General features: G+C 44.8%; 1 protein-coding gene across 2 annotated transcripts in view; it reads left to right on the top strand.

The window, feature by feature from the left end:
- LOC144175017 (cell adhesion molecule Dscam1-like) overlaps positions 1-20,304 on the top strand; it is a 285,594-nt gene that overhangs the window by 254,857 nt on the left and 10,433 nt on the right. For both annotated transcript variants that reach the window (XM_077704026.1, XM_077704025.1), the window contains exons 14-19: positions 3,054-3,185; positions 4,601-4,759; positions 13,803-13,873; positions 14,824-15,145; positions 16,034-16,132; positions 18,270-18,464. In XM_077704026.1, the coding sequence (XP_077560152.1) occupies positions 3,054-3,185; positions 4,601-4,759; positions 13,803-13,873; positions 14,824-15,145; positions 16,034-16,132; positions 18,270-18,464 (978 nt within the window). The remainder of the gene's footprint in view (positions 1-3,053; positions 3,186-4,600; positions 4,760-13,802; positions 13,874-14,823; positions 15,146-16,033; positions 16,133-18,269; positions 18,465-20,304) is intronic.

The raw sequence follows: 20,304 nt of genomic DNA on the forward strand, positions 1-20,304 counted from the left end.
TCTTATAAGAGGCTTTTAGGTCTAAGTGCTGATGACAGTACACGCAGGTACGACATCGGCGTCATCTTGAAAAACCAATAAGAACCGTTACGTCAAGCCTTTCTCCACTGGCGCACTTGTGGTTATTCCCAAGGCTGTGGCTAGCGTTCCGTCCAGTCGGAACGATATACAAGTGCTAAAGTTCCGTCTATACGGAACGGAGCTCTGCGGGTTATCCTTCCGTCCAGACGGAACACAACTGAGAGCTTAGCGTTCCGTCCAGACGGAGCCGGCGTGAAATTTGTACAGTTCCGTCCAGACGAAAGCAAAACTGGCTGATTAGACGACATGCACACTCTTCAGATTTGGTGTAGAGTGCGCCTCGGATAATGGCGCTATTGTACCACGTTCGATTCCCCCCGGTCACGCTTTAATTTTTTTTGCGTGGTTGTGCCAGCGTTTAGCGACAGCTAACTTCGCGCCCAATTTACAATTGACGCGGTGAGAGGAGTCGGCCTTGATTCTGCACTCAACCGGCCGCTCCGCTACCGCTCACTAGAGCCAAGGCCGACGTATCCCTCGCCAGAGTTCTGATCATCTGTAGTTCGTAATGGTGATCACTAATTAACGATTATTCTGGCTAGTCAATGAGCGGAAGCGGTTCATTCGGCTGGGTAAACATCAAGAAAGACTGCTCTCGCTGCTTGTTGTGAAGCGGGCGTGGTCGAGGTGGCGGCTTGGAGTTCCGTTTGACGGAGTTAGAGTTTGTATGGAGACTCGGCAGAAGTAACCGCAGTTAAGTCTAACCGTGGTTACTAAACTCTAATCGCGGTTATGGCAAACTGCGGGTTTGGCTGTTACACGCGAAATTCAAGGTGTGGTGACCGCGGTCACTTGGTTGTGAGCATAACAAAAATAAATTAAGACACTTTTAACTTGACAATAAAAAACAAAATGGGAGCAGTGTAGACAAAAAAAAATATTGTTATAACAGTCGCTTCAGACCCAAACGCGACGCACTCGCGCGCGGCGAGGGGGGCTTCCACAACAGCTCGCAACCGGCTTGGTTTTCTCGCGTTTGCTCGGTGTTCGGAACTTTAGGCTTAGCATCGTGGCGGATATTTGACCCCCGCTATATCTACAACTGCGAATTAGAATCCAAAGCACAATTTTTCACCACATCAACATCCAATTTCTCGCATGTGGAAGTTCTTTTCCGCGATCAGATTGATTTCGAAGAGCGGCGACAAGCTGTTGCTGCTGTGGTCTGTGCCGGTTCGAGCCGGTTTCAGTGCTGTGCGGGCAGGCGCGCCGGCATGTTTGCAAGCACAGGCGACGTGCGCGCCGATCGTTTTCGAGTGCTGAAAACGCACCATGATTGACTGCTTTGGCGAACGACGTGCGGAATTGACAAATTTAGCACGGCTTTTGTCGTAGTTGATCGAGTGGATCGGGAAACGAGCCACTGCTGACTGGCAGTCGCGCTGACTGCGAGAGCGACGCAAAGAACGCAAGCGCCTCTTGGGGGCAGCTTTGGGGCGCCCGCTATTTGAGAACCTTCGTCTCCTCCGAACGCCAGGGGAGTTTTTTTCACCTCCGCTGATGCGCCGCAACTTGCATCCCAACTGACTTGTGCGATTTTGAGCAGTGCAGCTGCGGGAACTGCGGTTAGCGTGACCGAACTGAGGTGGCCAAGCTCAGTGTGCATTAAGCACGGTTAGCGGGGTAACCGAAGTTTCGTCTGTCGTGTAACGCAGCAAACTGCGGTTTTACCTAACCGCGGTTCGCTTAACCGTGGTTAACTGTGCCCGTGTAACTAGGGTATTATACCGATCGCCTTTGTTAATTTTTACCTAACCGGTCAAACCGTTTCCGCTCACTGACTAGCCACAGTCACATTTGATTTATAATCACTCTCATTAAGATGATCGGCCGTCAAACGAACTGCAAGGCCCGACCACGCTCGCTTCACAATGAGCAGCGCGACCAGTCTTTCTTGATATTTACCCAGCCGAATGAACCGCTTCCTCTCATTGACTAGCCAGAATAACCGTTAATTAGTAATCACCATTATGAACTGCAGATGATCGGAACTCTGGCGATAGATACGTCGGCCTTGGCTCTAGTGAGCGGTAGCGGAGCGGCCGGTTGAGTGCAGAATCAAGACCGACTGCTCTCACCACGTCAATTGTAAAGTGGGCACGAAGTTAGCTGTTACTAAACGCTGGCACAACCATGCAAAAAAAAGCATGACCGGGGGGAATCGAACGTGGTACAATAGCGCCATTATCCGAGGCGCTACCTCTACACCAAATCTGAAGAGTTCGCATGGCGTCTAATCAGCCGGTTTTGCTTTCGTCTGGACGGAACTGTACAAATTTCACGCCGGCTCCGTCCGGACGGAACGCTAAGCTCTCAGTTGTATTCCGTCTGGACGGAAGGATAACCCGTAGATCTCCGTTCCGTCTGGACGGAACTTTAGCACTTGTATATCGTTCTGTCTGGACGGAACTCTACACACAGCCTATTCGCAAATCTTCCAATATACTTAGTACGCATTACCTACGGGCTCAGAAGTGAGCCAAATTAAGTGTCTGCTTGCTGTTGACGATAAATATGACATTAGCTTTCCTCCTCGCCTGCTAGTGGGGCTGGATGCAGCACAACAACCCGCCATATAACCCAAAAACTGGATTGCAAGAGGTGCGGGTGGGTAGCGTTCGAAGAGTCGGCAAACCAGGACGCAGCGCTGGGAGCATGTTCGGTGGACGAAAGAAAATAAGCTAAAGGTGGCGAACGGATGTACGAGAGAATAGCAGCAGTCTTCGAAGAGAACGTGAAGTGACAGGGCGCAGAAGCAGCAGAAGGGCACCAACGATCTTTTTCCGGTGCTTTGTGTTATTACGCAGACTGTGCCCTCCAGATCAAATTTGATATACGTGAAAGTGCCGTGTGCAAAACGTCAGCGTCAGTTCTTGCAATACTGCTGGCGTTTGAAGCACTCTAGATTAATATGAAAATATGTCTGCAATTCTTGTGTAAGTTTCTTTTCAACTCCTCTTGCTTCTGTGCAGATGTCCCTGACCCGCCCGGAGACGTTGACGTCCGCGAAGTTGGCAGCCGAACAGCGCGGGTCACGTGGTCATCTCCGTTCACGGGAAACTCCCCCATCACGCAGTACGTCGTCCACTGGAAGACCGTGGACGGTGAGCAGCTCACTAAATAGCATGCACCGTGAATGGAATAGACTTCCTGATAATTAGTGAAACTGTCGTAAACACGTCTTTTTTGAAATTTAGCAACTGAACCTTTCGTATTTGGACTAAACCCTTGTCCAGGGCACGGGGAGCATTAGTGCCATGTTTTAAAAGGTTATAACTAGTTTGTTTACTGAAAGTATCCTTAAAAACACAACACGTACGCAGAAATTTTTTTTAGTTCTACACTTTCGAGTGACAGGCAACAGGCGTGAATGTACACAACTTCTCGCTCTGGGCAATAGCTTCCCGCTTATCAAAGTTATTTATCAAAAGGAGTGCACTAAATTTATTAATGTGTGAAAATATTTTGAATTAAAAATAGTTATTTACCAAAAGGAGTGCACTAAATTTATTAAAATGTGAAAATATTTTGAATTAAAAATAGTTTGGTCAGTGTTTCTGTTCTCGTTTAAATCGGACTTGACAGATGTCTCAGTGCTGTTATAAGGATTAGAAAAAGAAATATACCCTAAGACTCCGGTTACTGGAAAGATTCCGTTTCTCTAGAGTATTTCGTAACCCTAATGAGAATTTTGACAATTGCAAAACTAGAAACTGTTAGAAGGGAAGGCAAGCATGCCCAGTTGGAACCACAACCTAAAACTGTCGGATAAGGCGTCCGATGTATTACGAAATAAGCACCCAAAGCGGCTGTATTACCCCCCCCCCCCCCATTGTGACGTTGCGGGTCTGATGTAACGATTTTGATTTTAAGTAAGTGCGTTGCTTGAGGGTAGTAGCCAGCATCGCTACAGCAGTTCTGACTACTAGCGTTGAATAATCTTCACCACCACATCTTAATCGTAGTCGCCATCACTCCTGCCATCAACATCAGCATCCTATTTGTGTCCGCTGGTAGACGAAGGCTGGGGCTCCCTTACATCAATATCTGTATACTTTTAAGTCGAGCGCAATGCAGCCGCCCCGTTGTTGGTTTGGTAAAGCACTGTATACGTTTCCCCGAGTCCTGAGCTGACGTGTTACTGGGCACGCACGTTTTTCTCCACTTCTTTATTTATTAACATTTGAACATTTCTTTTCTGTACGGAAACAAGGAGGAACTACTCTTCTAATGACCTCCCATAATGAAAACGATATAACCTATAGTTCTGTGTCAGTTCATTTTAAAGTGCAACGCACGGTGTATAGTTATGACTTCTTTCCCGGGTAAAAAACTTATTAGCATTTAAAAATTTAGCATACTTTTTAATAGGGTTTAGGATGGTTTGAGGAGGTAAAGACAATGTCTTGCCTTTGCAGGACTGGCAGGTCTGAAATTGTGGATGTATAACTTTTTCATCCCTCCCGTTCTCTCATTCCTATGCTCCCATGCGATGTCACCACGGCCACGGTCGTCGTAGGCTTGTGGCAGGACACGATGTCGGTGTCCGGATTGGAGACTAAGGCCACTGTGCGGGGACTCTTGCCTACCATTACTTATCAACTTAGGGTACGAGCCGACAACGTCCTCGGCATTAGTGACTACAGCACGACTGTCGAGTTTACCACTTCGAAAGAGCGTAAGTACTCACTTTGTACTACCATGGGGATTGGGTTGCCTGGATGAAGCAAATTATGAACGAGGGTGAACATACAGACACCAGTCGCAAAGATCCTGATGTAAAGCTATCAGTTGTTTAGTTTCTGGGGTAAGAATCTAGCTGTGACTAATTCTTACTAAGCGCTGTAGCATTGACCATGAGGTCATTGGGCCTCTCTTCGGAGGCACATTACTTGCTGGTGTGTAACTTAAGAAGCTCTTTCGGCGCGTTCTGATCGCGATAGGCGTTTACTTCAAGCGCGAGCCCGCCTAACACGAACTTGGGGTTCATAACGTTATGTTTTTAGTCTCGCGTGTATACTAGGAACAATTCTAGGAAGTTTAGTGCACCTAAATTTTACAGTTTCACCAAAGACTTGTTCGGAACATAGCCTAACAACGCAGCTGTATATGGGATCGCAATTCCCGCTGATGTCCGTCACGCCAAGCAATAGAACCCCACTGGACAGACAGATGGCGCCACCGCCTTGACGGCCGTCCAATGAGCGACGTCAGCTGGCGCGCCGGAGTGCGTGGAGAAGGTCGACCATCCTATATGTGCACCGATAAGCTACCACACCACCGTGGGTGAGCTTCCAGTACGTACATTCCGCGGCAATTGGCGTTGTGAGCGACCCCCGCCCCGGCGGGAGGTTGCCGGCAGTGTGCCGAAGTCGCCAAATAGCACTGGCGTTGCCCAATGAAAGGCTGCCATACACGATCGTGAGGGCCAGTACTCCTTCTGCAGTACGCGTACGCCGCCGGCCTGCCACCTTCCTACCCTTACCGCTGGCCCATAAATATTTCTGCAACGATGCGGTGGCCGTCCAGTGCGTGATCTCGGCTAGAGCGCCGTGAAACGTGGTGCGTGGTGCATAACCACCACACATATAAGCACCGGTAAACTACCAAACCTCTGTGGGTCAGCTTTGAGTACGTACACCTGGGGTGAAAAGTTTACACGATACGATTTCGACTTTCAAAGTGAATTTCTGTGCTCTCTGAGGGCTCAGAACTTACTTTGAATGTGTAAGCGGGGATCACGCTTCGGGGTATCAGCATCGTACGCCATGGAAAGCTTAGCCTCCATAGAGCAGAGACATTAATCTTGAAAGTCTAAACCGTGTCCTGAAAACTTTTGACCCCGGGTGCTCATACTCCTGTGAGTGGCGTTGTGAGCGGCCCCCACCTAAGCGGTAGATGACCGCCAGATGCTCAGGGCAACTTTGCTATTTCAGTAGGTTTCACAGGTGAGGAACTGGCGTTATTTTATGTACTTGAGAAGGGCGGCGTGTTTGTTTAATTTGATATTATTATTTGTTTTATTCTCCCGAAATATGTAATTAATTAAAACACTATATTAAATTGCAATTCTGCGCAATGGTACAAAAAGGCTACAGTTTTGCAAACTTTTTCCAGAATGTGAATGACTAATGCTATAATACGTAAGACATCGTGTGTAACCTGTGGGAAACGACTACTTATTTCTCTAGCATCGGTTATCGGTTTGACATCATTTTGGAGACCATGAAATCGGGAGCTACAGCCATGGACCAATCAAATGCGAGCACAAAACTATGAACCAGAAACACCTAAAATCTATGAATTTGGTTGTTGGAGATCACATAATGACGCGTTTGTGGCATGTTTAGAAAGTCACGTTTACAAACATTGCTGCTCTTATGGAGTGATGCGACTATTGGGAGTTGTGTAGAAAGAAATTGTGTACTTGTGTGCTCCTGTTCATATTTGCGCGTTAATATTTGATTTAATTGCAACTGTATATGTTAGGTCGTTGCGAGCACAGCGTGGAATTATACTGTAGTTAAATTTAGCGAGCCGCGGTACACTTTAGATTGGTTTTCGCACAGTATACCCACAAAGCACTGCTCCGCAGTTTCAAAGCTTACATTTTGCATGGAAATTGTTTAAAGCATTAAGCTTATGAAAATCATTTTTGAGTACTTGGTGGTGGAAGGGGTACTTTCTTGCGTCGCTGTCTACCACGCGTGGATAAAACCACTTTATTTCAGTAATTAGCGATAGCTAAGATTGCACGATGCCGTGAGTATAGTCTCAGAATGTATAGAATATATAAAATCACATGTTTTTGTAATAGAATATATATATATATATATATAGACTGAAAAGATAAAAACTCACACAGAGCGCGAAAAAAATAAGGTTAGTAGAGACAGAGACAAACGAGAAAGACTTAGAAAATAAAAATAAGTTTACTGACGTTTCAGGGAGAGGACTCCCTTTCTTCAGAGTATATATATATATACTCTGAATATATATATATATATATATATATATAGGGTTTGGAAATGAGGGGCTCGTTAGGAAATACAGAAAGAAATGCCGGCAGTCTACAACACCAAAGAAGGCATAGGGGAATGGTTAGAATATTTTTTTACCGTTAGTGACGTTACATTTTTTTAAAATTAATTACGTGAGAAAGAAAGACAAAAAAACACGCGCCCAGAGTGGGGACCGAAAGGCGTGGGTTCGGTCCCCACTCTGGGCGCGTGTTTTTCTTTCTTTCTTTCTCACGTAATTAATAAAAAAAAATGTAACGTCACTAACGGTAAAAAAATATTCTAACCATTCCCATATGCCTTCTTTGGCGTTGTAGACTGCCGGCATTTCTTCCTGTATATATATATATATATATATATATATATATATATATATATATATATATATATATATATATATGATATGTCGTGTTTTGTAATGCCCTTAAACTGATAGTTTGGCGCACGTTAAAAATCTCCAGGTTGTTGGAATCGATACATAGCCCTCAACATCAGCCCATTTCAAACCACATATCTAGTTTCGGTGAATCAAAACGACGAATATTGAAGTATGTTGATGATTTTATAACAGAGATCAGACCGAAGTACACCGTAGCTTTAGATGGCGACAAGATGTCCTAGTCTGTACGAAACCTTTCAGCCCGGTAGATCAGTAATAATATCTTTTCTATGTTGCTTGCTCGTTGTGCGGGGAAACATACGGAAAGTATATAGGCTCAAGGGGGCACTGAGGTAGCATCTTCAGTAACTTAGTAGGTGGCGGTGGCGTGGCTCTATCTTGCGTTAGGTATCGTTAATATGCCAACCAGGCAAAACTCACTCTCATAATTACCCGCACTGGGTTCGCAGCAAGGCGAAGGCAACGCTACAAGAAAAATAAATCTGCACAAATTCAGAGAATTCTCTGCTAATGCGTTACAATCATATATACTGCTCGTATACAATCTCAGTTCTTAAGAGCCACATTGGTTTGTCAGATAGCCAACGACGTTGCGGTATTTTATTGATCTAATGTTTTCTTCTGCTCTTTCTGACCATTGTTGTAAATGTCGGCAATTAGGTGACTAAATATCTTAACTTCTTTAATTACGTATTCTTTCGCACATGCAAGGCGTAGTGCAGGGTCGGCCCATTTTCGCTACATTTTTTTCGTATTTGCAATGCTCTTTTCAGTTTTTTTTAATTATCCGTTGTTTGGAAGATATGTACAATATGCACATTTTTATTTCGTCCGATCATTCTTTGAAAATTTTATTTTTATTTCTTTATTTCTTGGTTTTTAAAAATCACGTTTAAACAATAATCTCTTTTTTGCACGGTTATAACGATTGAATGTGTCACTTCCGCAGCTTATACATTTTTGTGTGAATGCGGGGTGTTTCTCGCTTTGCTCTTTTTTGCTTTTTTATTCGTATTTCCCCTTTTCTTTCGCGGGATTTCTTAGTGTATTCCGTATTCGTCGTTTTTTGAAGAGATGTATAACGTGCTTATTTCTGATTTTGTCCTGCCACCTTTGTGAAAATTTTATTTCTTCCTTTTTTCCTATTTTGTGGCCTTTCAACATTCTGTCCGACCAATTATCTGCATTTACGCTATTACAGCGATTAAATGCGTTACTTTCGCCAGGTATGCATTTTTGTGGAAATCGAAGGCGTCACACGGTTCGCTCATTTTCGGTACTTTTTATTCGTATTTTGAACAATCTCTTGAGGAATGTCTCGTTTAATATTCGTTTTTTGGGGAGATGTATACGATGCATATGTTTGGTTTGGTCGGAATATTTTTGTAAAATTCTATCTTTCCATTTTTTTATATTTTCGGGCTCTTCAAAAGTTTGTACAAGAAATTGTCTTTTTAACACTATGTTAACGAATAAATATGTTACTTCTACCAATTCTGCATTTTTGCGCGAATGCGGGGCGTAACACAATCCTTTGTGTGGATATGTCGGCGAAGAAAGCCACGCACTAAAAAGAGAATTATTGAGCATAAACATATGCACTTAAGAAAACGTTACAAGGGAAAGTTAAACGGCATACACTGGTCAATCCTGCGTGAGATTGGGTGATTTTCACCATAGTCGGGCGTAGACCACTTGTTCGAGTTAGGTGTATGCAATACATAAGGGAAAGAAACTTTGCTCTATCTCTCCGTCAATTTTAGTCACACACTAGTTGCAATTGTACTTACTCCCCTATTGAAACAGGGAGTACTATTTCGCTCCGATTTTGGGTATTAGATTTTGGCGTGAACGACGGCGGTTTAGTCTCGGGACCAACGTAGAAGGCTCTGACCTTTGCTTACGCCATTATTTCTTTAATTGAAGCTGCGAACGCGAGTTGCTTCTAATTGTTGTTTTTCTCACGGAAACAACTATACTTCCAGTGCGGTGTCTGCACTTTCACTTCTCATCTTTGCTCGCTACAGAATTGGTTTTACCGCCTCCGGTATGTCCGCTTTACATTAGGGTACAGAAATAACGCAGCTCATACTAACCGAATGCACTGTCTCAACTTTAATGTAGAAAGAGCGGAACCCAAAAAAAGAGCAAATATAGTAGCAAGCTCAGTCGAATATCGTAAATCACGCCCCACAAACATAGCTTCTACATTATATAAACAGAGTTTGACCACCAAACTTTGAAATATTTTTAGCCAGCCCTTATACATCTACTTTATTAATAAAACGTACCTTGACCACGTTGTTTAACTTACTTTGGAACAAACATTTAAGCATTTGTTCGGGAACGAAGCGTGCGAATAAATACGACGAACGTCAACATACAGCCCAGCAGGGGCGCTGCGGTTGCCGCTGTCGTCTGGTTACGCGGCTAAAGAGAGTGGGGGGAACTTTCGCGCTTTTTTCCATAGTATGGCTGGCGCGATAACTACAGCGGGGGCCGGTTTCTCGGAGTGGGCGCACTTCGCTTCAGCGTAGGCACTTTGCGCAGCACTTGTCGCACCGGACACACTACAAAAGCAAGAGTAAAACTTCCTCTCACTCTCTTTAGCCGCTCAACCAGCCGACAGCGGCAAGCGCAGCGCTCCTGCACGGGCGCGCGCCGGCTCCGGCCACGGTCGCCGTGGCCCGCAAAATTTTGACAAAGACTACAGCGAAGTGGGCTTGTCTTCTTACTTCACGGTGTCCGCACAGAACAAAGAACGCACACCGACCGGCCCAATTTAGTTTCGCATTTATATTTTGGGAATACCACGGAAAAAAAAACTCCTTTAAAAGCCTGATTGTGGCTTATCACGGCAGCGATTAAGGGCAGCGCCGTTCTTTGCTCGTCGACACCACGAGAGCTAGAGTCAAGTTCGTGCCAAAGGGCTCATTTGGGTGCAAACTGCCGGAGCAGGGGAAGCTGCCCAATCAGCTAACCGAGTAACCTCGAGAGCGGGTAGCGTGAAGAAAGGGCTAAGGCGTCAGCTTAGCGCCTTGCGCCACAGCACGAAATGAAGATATGGCGTGCCTGGAAAACGTTAGGCACCATGGCTTTACCGACGGTCTTACTTTGCCGACGTAATTTATGCGAGTTTCTAAGTAGCGTTTGCATGACAAGCGAGTTTCAAAAGTCAAGCCTGGGTCCTGAACTAAGCAAAAGATGCACGCCGTAGCTTCTTGAATTTGGACAACTTTGCTTCACATAAACGGATTTGTTCCACGCGGAAAATAAGTCGTGTTAAACATAGCGCTGATATAAAGAGAAAATGTCTCGTTGAATCTCGGACCCGTAATTAGGGCTGATCGTTTAAACATGGTGCCGGGTACTCACACATGGGCATGCACGGACCGCCGAAAGTGCTCTAGGTTTTTAAACTTCTTAAATCAGTACGGTACGCGGTATACAACCAACGCATAGCTTGGCTGCTAATTAGAAAGTTGTGTAGCCACATCAACCGAGGTAAAAGTGTTAAGTACAGGTCTGGCATTCACTGTGGTTTAGTCAAGATTCAAAGCATGGGCGTCCAGCTCCGTATTCTCATCCAATACTTCGTTTGCCATTAAGAAGGCCACCTTTAGGTCGGGGGTAAGCACAACTAAATATGGAAGTTGAGCAGAAGTATGATAATTCTCTACGAATGAATATACACAAAGGGTGGAATTCTGGCAACATCGTTGTAGTAGATGTCTTCTAGTTGATTGATATGGGGTTCAACGCGCTGACGCAACGCAGTCGATGAGGCGCGCCGCAGTGGAGGGATCCGGATTAATTTTGACCACCCGGGGACCTTGAACGTGCGCCGAAATCTCGTACACACAGGCGTTTTTGCCATTCACCCTCATCAGAAAAGCGGCCTCTGCCACCGGGAATCGAACCCGCGACCTTGTGCTCAGCAGCGCAACGCCTTAGCCAATGAGCCACCGCGCCGCGTAGATTTCTTCTAGTTAGCAATTTGTAAAAAAAATGTCATCTTTACCACACTTTATGATGAGATTATGTGTATTGACAGGGTTGCGGATATTTATTGCCCGTTTTAGAGCACCGCGTGCACTTGTTAATGCATTACTCGTAGGACGTTTGTATGCTATATCATATTCCGAAAGTAGATTTCGAAAGCAGGAGGTTAATTGGTATCACAGAAAATAAATTCCTACAAAAACAATTGGTTTTGCATGTAATGGCAACAGAGTGAATGTTTTTATTTTCGCTTAGCACCTTTCTCTTTCGTTATAGCTAGCCTCGGTGTAAGCTTTCGCGACTTGTTTTTTCAAAGTAAGGGTCTGCGCACTTCGGTCTTGCAGTCGCACAATAGGACTATCCCTTTCGTTCTTAGAATAGTCATTACAAAAGACGGCGCGTGAGCGCAAATTTCCCTGCAGTAATTTTGGTGCGAGAAGTACCAATAGACTGCCCGATTCCTAGGCACATGAATATACTACCATTGGCAACATATTTACGGAATACTGCCTTTTCCTGGTCCCGTGTAGCACACGGCCCAGTAAGGTGCTATTTCTATTAGTATGCAATTGTGTGTGATAGACGGCCTGTGTCGTGCCATAGGACCTACAAGCAGCGTTAGCGTGGAGTCAGTAAGCGCAAAAGTGAGGTAATTTACTCGGTCACATGCATCGTATCCAGCATTACGAAATGGGGCCCAGTTGAGTATTTCTGTCACCCACAGAAACTGCCATACTCTTTTGGACACTAACTGGATTTAGAACGAACGTAACGGGTCCCTTCTGAAACCATAAGCTCTCTTTTGAACCCGTGTAGCTCAAGTAGTTTAAAACGGCAGTCGTTTTCACACTGCTGTAGTGCAATATTCTTTTTAACTCATTATAGTGAAATTCAGTATATTGTTTGCCGGTTTTGTAAACTCCTGCGATTTTCAAAAGATGCGAAAAAATGTGTAACATAGGCGGTTGGTCCAGTTTATTCTGTCCTCCTTTAGTCCCGTTCGATTTTCGCGCTTCCAAAAAAATATTACGGCAGTGGATCCTGGTACCGTCTTGGTGTATTGGAGTCGGTTAAGCGAAAAAAATACGTTTTTTCAGATAGGCTCTGAAAAGTTCAACTCAGCGCCCATAAAAAATTCCCCTGAGTATTCACTGTGCGAAGCAACCCCTGGGCCACAAGGGTAGGCACAATGGAGGGTCGTGAATTGAGCTTTACCGCTTAGTGATCTTTATCATGCGGAAAATGACCTTGCGCAGTGACAGACTTTTAAAAATCGCATTCTTGAGAGAAAAAATCTTCGCTACCGATCATTCGAAACCCGCGACATAAATACGGCAGTAGCATGGATCATAATCACCTAAATGAAAAAGAGAATTCTAAAAAAGAAAAAGAGAAAACTCGTGTTCTGCTCTGAGCGTTTATGAACGTACGCGAGCGACATTACGCTGCCTTGATTACGTAAATTTTATTCCATCGTCAGAGGTACGTTATTTATTCAATGGCAATCAGGGGAAAGCGTAGGGCGTGTCAGGTGTAGGTTATTTCAGCGGCACTCACACGTCTCAGTGGTCTTCATGACCATGTAGGTAAAACGGTGTAAGTATGCAACACGAAAAGAAACATGTTTTGTCAGCCGAGACTAAAGTCATCTGAAGTATATCCTCCCATAGTACAATTTTTCATGCATACAGAACGTTTCTTGCGGCCAGCTGCGGTTCCCGATGGCCTAGAGCAGCTAATTTGAAGTAAGCGTTATGAAGTTCTACTGCATTTCTGCAGCTGTTAGTACTTAGATGGTAATCTGTTAAGTGACAGATGACCGCCTTCCTCCTTCGACACAAATGGGCAGCAAAAAGGCCAACCCGTTAGACTCATTTTGATTGTATACCGTAAAAAGAACGCACGTAGACGAGAGAGCATTGCAGACAAGCAGGCGCAAACATACGTGCTCACAGACCCTTCGGTACGGGCAAAGCTATATAAATGCACACTGAACTTGTATATTTATTACGTTGAAGCTAGACATGCTGCGCCTGATTATGATACGTTATAAGAGAAATGAGGCACTTTTCATTCGATAAAAGTGTGATGTCATCTAGATTTCGGAAGACCAATATTGATGAGAATCCAAGCTTGCAAAATTACTCTAGTGACGCAGTTACTATTGCGGCATTGCCTGCGGCCAGTCGTATCTGTTTTGAATGTTCTTTCGGTTTCGCCGATCGTTTGAATAGCACAACACTTCATAACTAAATGTTTTTTTCTAGTTTTGGGATAGAATTGCATCTCTTCTCTTTCAGCCCCCCGATTTCCACCCAAGAACGTTCAAGCAACGGCCACGAATACCCGGACAATAGCCGTGTCATTCGATGTGAGTAGTAACAGTAGTAATGCACTCTATAATGGGAGAAGATGACGTATTTTGTCCAGGGTGGGTGACGTTCGGAGTACGGGATGTGAGAGGCTCAGGTTTTGAATGCGGAAAAGAATCGTGGGCAGCGGTCAGGAAAGCTTGGGACAGAAATCTGTTGACAACCATGAAGAAGACATAGAAAGTAAATGCACGCGATGAGTAACCGTAGAGACGTTGGTTCGTATGCTCTGCTTTTTAAACAGTCACCGAAAACCGCAACAAGAACATTTAGAATTTTCTTTTGCTCATCAATAATTAGGTTAGACGAAATATAAAAACCTCAATTGTTCGATATTCCTATTGGTAACGCTAGTTTTCTTTTTTTTGGCTGCGTTTCAATTCAAAATTTTAGGTATTAATGCTTAAACTATGCATGAACCTTTTGACAAAAAAAAATACCAGGAAAAACCTTCTCTAAGAAAGAGGGTAAGAAACCTTCCGTAAGAAACCTTCCGCGCTTAATTTCGTGCTTAGTTTAGCTACGCTGCATGTCACAAGCAAGTGACAGGCAGCACACGGTTACCCCTAGATACCTGATAAGCGCACATGGACTCGGGCTACATTACCAAAGGCGCGATGCGTACGCGCTACGTATTCTATACGTTCACCCTTGTGATATTAAATGAGGTACGCTGAAGTAGCACCCGTTCTGCCCGCGTCAGAGTTTATTTGCCAGACTTTATTTGGTGCACTTTTTTCTTGACAGAAAGCTCGATATTGCCCCTGCATACAAAAAATAGTACATAAAATTGACACACTTGTTTTCTTACCGGACAGCCTTTAATTCTTTTGATAAGGTGTTCTGCGTTTTCATCGATATTTTTCTCGGAAACTGTTTTACAAACTGGGCAGACGTGCTGTAAAAAGGCGATTGATCGCATTTTATGCTCTTTTGTTGCGTTTCCCAGAACCCTAGGTACTTGAAGGCGGAGGACCAAATCGAAGGTTTCTACATTGGCTACAGAGAACTGTCAAGCATGGACGCGTTTACGTTCAAGACGTTCGAAGCCACTTCACCACTGCTACCTGCGCCTGTCAACCTCGGCGCTGCTGGCAGTCAGGGTGATGTGGAGGCAGCAGGATCAGCATTGGAGCCACCTCCCCACAGGCTTAGTTATGAGATTCCAGGCTTGCGGCGTTCAACCGAGTACGCTGTCACCGTGCAGGCATTCAACTCTAAGGGAGCCGGCCCGCAGTCGGAGATGGTTCGAGTGCGAACCCTTGAGTTCGGTAAGCCTGGAAGATGGAACGTGCTCAGTTTTTCACGCAATGCTGGTTTCAATTGTTTTAAGCTGTTGGTAAAATGCGTATAAGATTCACCATACTTTTCTCCACATTGCCTTGAAAGATGTTTTATTGCACAGGAGATCTTATTCTAAGAACAATTTAAGAAAGTGTTTTTTTCTCTTGGTCCGAGTAATTTTCACACCTTGATTATATTTCACTGATGTTACAAGACATTTCATGTACTGTACATACCACAATTATATTTATAATCATAATCATCAAACCATAACTTCAGCCTAGTTTAATTTAAAAACAACTAAGGCCGAAATAATTTTTCTCGTATTCTTCGGTATAATTTCCCGTGTATCTAGCTGAGGTGCACATCTGGTGAGGGTGCCGATGCGATACTAAGAAGCACTTATGAACTGTGGTTTTTAAAGGAAAGTACAAAAAACACAGAGTTTTAATCACTCTGCATGCGTACGGGGGCGCAGCGGGCGACGTTCATTTCTTGCAAACGTTGGGAATCGGAATGTGAACCCGACCGCCAAGTCCAAGTTTCTTCCTAATCGATGTGCACGCTTGCTGCCCCAACTTACGTTGTACCGACATCATTAGGGCAAATTTCACGAGTATTGGCGTCAATCCTACCCATTTGAGATGTTTCTCATGCAACGCTGCCAAGCACAAAATTCTGTACCCTAATATTCTCTTAGTGTTCGGTTTTTACGAATCGGGAAATACCTGTGTCTCGTTATTACCATGGTTACGCGGGCTTTTTTTACCATCTTTTAGAGTAGCAATATCCTATAATTCTTGCCTTCTTTGTTTCCTGTATTTAACCCTTCGTATTGCCGCCTGCTGCTGATGTCCATGCCTTTGTTGCTGCAGACCCTCCGGGTGCCCCTCTCTTGCGGTTAGGCGGCACAACAGCACGATCTATATCTCTCAACTGGGAAAATGAGAACCATCAGGAGGCTCCTATCACAGGTAATCAAACAGTTGAATGGCCACTTTCTTTTAGTTTTAGTATTTGGGCCCTTCGCTGTTTGCCTGTGTTGCTTTGTTTATTTCGGGGCTTTACATGTGGGTGGGTTGACGGCCTCATTAGTGGTGCGAGACGAAAGCGAGGAAATTAATTAACTTTAAATGGTAAGTTTAAAGTGTAAAGTTTGAAGTTTAAAGCGTGAAGTTTACACTTAGTTAATCAGGTTTAAAAAAAGGTTGAAATTTATGAAATGAGAGGAAGAAGCCCATTGATTTCTCAACTTGTATAAAACTCTGGGTGATCGTTTTAAAACACTAGGATGCTTGTATTTTTGGTCTGCCCCGAATAATCATAAGACGGGCTAAGAAGTTGCATTAACACCGACCAATTTATTTTGCGGCTGTTAAGGCGCCGCCGTATTAAGAAGTAATGCGAAGGCTAGAATTTAGCATTTCCTTTAGACCGTATGAGGTAGTCTGTTATGTTAAATTAAACTTGCATTGTAAATAAAAACCTAATTTTGTAAAGAAAGTCAGAACAACTCCAAAAATACCGCGATGATTAAAACCTCAACCTGAGATAAACGTTAAATTGGATACACAAATGAAGGGTACGCAAGAAGGGACTTGAACTTTCAAAGCATAAATGGAAGCCGTATTTTGCAACAGACATACCTTGTACTTGTCAACTCTCTGAATGGGGTTTTTAGAACGGTAAGCTTGTTGTGGTTGCAAACTCAATTTCCCGCCAAGACAGACGAACCCACACGAAATGTGACGAATGCAGCCGCACTCATCAGATACTGAAAAACCGTGAATCTCCCCTCCCCTCCCCTCTTGAAAGGTCACACGGACTTTTGTAGCGCAAGCTGCACTACGCTACCTCGGGCAGTCTTCGCGGGGTGGCCAGTTTTGACCTTGAGCGCTAGAGGTCAAACCACACCCCCTCCCGCAAGCGCCGGGTACGGAGCAGCGGCCCGATAACGGGGAGAGATAGGCGGCAGCGGAGAGATAGGCGAGGATCGAAAGGAGACTTGCGCAGAGACTTGGTTCAGAAAGACTAGAAGGCTAACGATGAAATACGGAAAGAACAGTGGGGAACCCAAAACAGCCAAGGTAACCAAAAAAGCGGCAAGGCCGATTGAAACGAATAAATGGAGGGAAAAAATGGAAGCTAAAACGTCGTTAGAGATGTACAGGGCTGAGAAGATGAACACCAGAAAGGAAAATTTCTACGATAATTCCCAGGGCAGTGCTTTGTTTTTTGAGGCTAGAGCAGGTTGCCTGCGAACTAAGAGTTTTGTGGGGAAGTATTCACAAAATGATGGGGTATGTGTGGTCTGCGGAAAAGAAACGGAAACTATGCGGCGCATAGTGTTAGAATGTGAGGGTATCCATCCAAATCTACAAGAAGGGAATATTGGGCTTTCAGAAGCCTTAGGATTTAAGGGTATCAGAGAGGAAGTTAACTTCAAAGCTGTCGAGGGGACGAAAAGAAGATTAGAATGCTGGTGGACGAAAAGCAGAGAGGGGAGTATTGCCTAGGACAGTTACCACCTGTAACAGGGAAAAGGAAGTATTTCGGGCCTAATAAGCTTTAGGGCCTGCCCTAAGCAGCGCTAGTATTAAACCAAGAGTGTGAAACATGGTTATATTAGTCCTTTTTGGTAAGATGACATGTCATCACCCCGCTTCAAAGGGGAAACCAATAGGAATCACCATCATCATCATCATCATCATCACCCGTGCGCGGGACGTGGCGGAGGAAAGTGACGAGGCCACCGCCGCAGCGATAAGCGCGCGCCACGAAGGAAGCCACGAGAACACGTGCGGCACAGGACCATGTGCGATAGAGGAAGACGTGCATCCAGCTGTGGTCCCTCCTACGGCGGCGAGGCTTAAACAACGCCGTGAGAACAAAAAAAGGAAAAACGCCACTGTTGCGTACAGCTGAGCTCCCTTCAAGTCTTACGCATTAGTGCGAGCTGCCTTCATTTTTTATATTGGCGTTTGCGAAAGCACGTTCCTAATGAAGTTTAAAGAAAAGTGTTCTGATGGCTACTATTGGGTGAGTCAGTAGCAGAGCTTTTTCCACTATCAGTCCCTCCCGAACTAATGGATGGAACACGTTATGTTTCAGGCTACTCGGTGTACTACAAAGCAGAAGGACCTTCCGGCGGTGACTGGCACGAAGTGTCGGTGCCCCACGACCGCCGAGCCTTCACGCTTTCCGACTTGCGTTGCGGCACAGAGTATCTGGTCTACATCAGAGCCACCAACCGGGCAGGAAAGGGCCCGCAGGGAGAGACGATCAGCGTGCGCACCAATGGAGGAAGTGAGTGTCCGCGTAGCGATGCATGTCTTTGCAGTTTAGAGGTCGCCGGCAAGAAGTGGCGTTGTGTTCTATGAAGAGTCGAAGGGAAACACCTGTTAACTACAAAATCGTCCCTGCTTTCCAAGTCGGCAAGCGCTCACCCCAACTGCGCTGCATGATTGCCATTCGTACCCAAATTCAGCAGGTGTCTGGCATGTACCTATCTCGTAGTCTACGCCAGGCAGTGTTGAAAGTGGAGAGGAGACCGACGGGCGAGGAGGGTAAAGGGAGTGAAGGGACGGAAAGAGGCAGTGAACGATGACAGTTGCCGAGGAGTATGGAGGATTAGGAGGGAAAATGGGGATGACATTGTGGTATGGAAAATCGTGGATGGAGATGGGTAGGGGAAGAATGGGTGAGGAACAGAGTTTTGAGAACGGTCGTGGGGCGACTGGGCTGTGGGATGGAGGCGACTGTAGGTTGGAAGGTGGATGCTGCTAGTGCAGGATCCGCCGGAGATGTCGGAATGACACGCTAGGATGACCGTGCTCGGCGTCGTCTTACAATGCAGCAAGGCAATGTCAATGCCTGTCGCTTGGCTGAAAAGCACGCTACTTACAGCAAAGAACACGCTGCAGAACGCCCGGCGCACAAGCCACTTATCTCCAACAGAAGTGGACACCTTGGTTCTTTTCGTGACATATATGCCAATTAAAAAAGTTTCATGAGTCATTGTGTATATAAAAACATCAATGCAATACTAATCACATTTGCGCAGATTATTGTCCTCAAAGTTTTCAGTTCTGTTTCAAATTTTATTATAAGGATTCTGGGATGCTTTCTTTTTGTAACCACATATTTTTAAACAGGGTGAAAAAACGCGTCCACATCTTTACTGGCTATGCAATATCGGAAGAAATATTACTGACATTTTTCAGATGACTTCGACACTCTCCGGATACTCTTCCAGCCCTTTTAAAATTGAACCATCAAGAGGGCCTGCGGGAAATCATTGTGATGGTATCTCCACTAAGGACCAGCTTTGATTCAGTTCAAGCAGCTGGGCGTTTGACAGCCGCATTACACACTTGTCCAAAGTAACCACAGCACGCACACAAAACAAATGACTGTTGGGATGTAGAAAATAACGGCCGCTCGCATTGGGCCGGTGATGGGTAAAGTTCTCGCAGTGCTGCCACTCGCAAAGGAAAAAGAAAAAGAGTTCTTTCATCCGCGCCGTAGGAGCTTACCCAGTTACAAATAAGGTACTTTCCGAAGATGACGTCTCGAAACTCCCGAAAAGCAACCCCTATTTGTTGAGCAAAGCTTTCAAATGTGTCGTATTTCCCTTATTTTGCAAAGGATGTCGCCTTAAAATAAAGGTTTTTATCCAGCAGTTCTGGACCGTCCATTAAAGCGAAGCTCTCTATGGCAACCTCCCGAAAATTAGTGCATCTGCGCAGAGATTCGCATTAGAAAAAGGATTTTGAATGTTGCGGCAACGCCAACATTGCGGTGAATGCTGCGTGGCTCTCAATCTAATGTAGTTATCTTGAGAAAAATTATACTAAAATTGGTTGAAGGAAAGGCTGTACAATGACGCTGATTTATGTCTACTTTTCACAATTACGCAGTTCACAGTGAATTTATAAACATTGTGGAATCCCCTCATGCTGTCGATAAATAGACTCTTATGGGAGAGAAACGGACCGCTAATGTTTGTCTGCTAGACTAAAAACCTAGTCCGTCCAAGCATTATTCAGATAATTATATGGGAAGTATGATCAATGCAAATTACAAACAAACGTATTTTGTTTCATCCACTTCTTGGATTGCGCCAAGCAGATTCGCTTGTAATTCT

This window comes from Haemaphysalis longicornis, unplaced genomic scaffold (genome assembly GCF_048455015.1).
Source record: "Haemaphysalis longicornis isolate Haplotype H1 unplaced genomic scaffold, Haemaphysalis longicornis Haplotype H1 scaffold_3, whole genome shotgun sequence".
NCBI lineage: Eukaryota > Metazoa > Arthropoda > Arachnida > Ixodida > Ixodidae > Haemaphysalis > Haemaphysalis longicornis.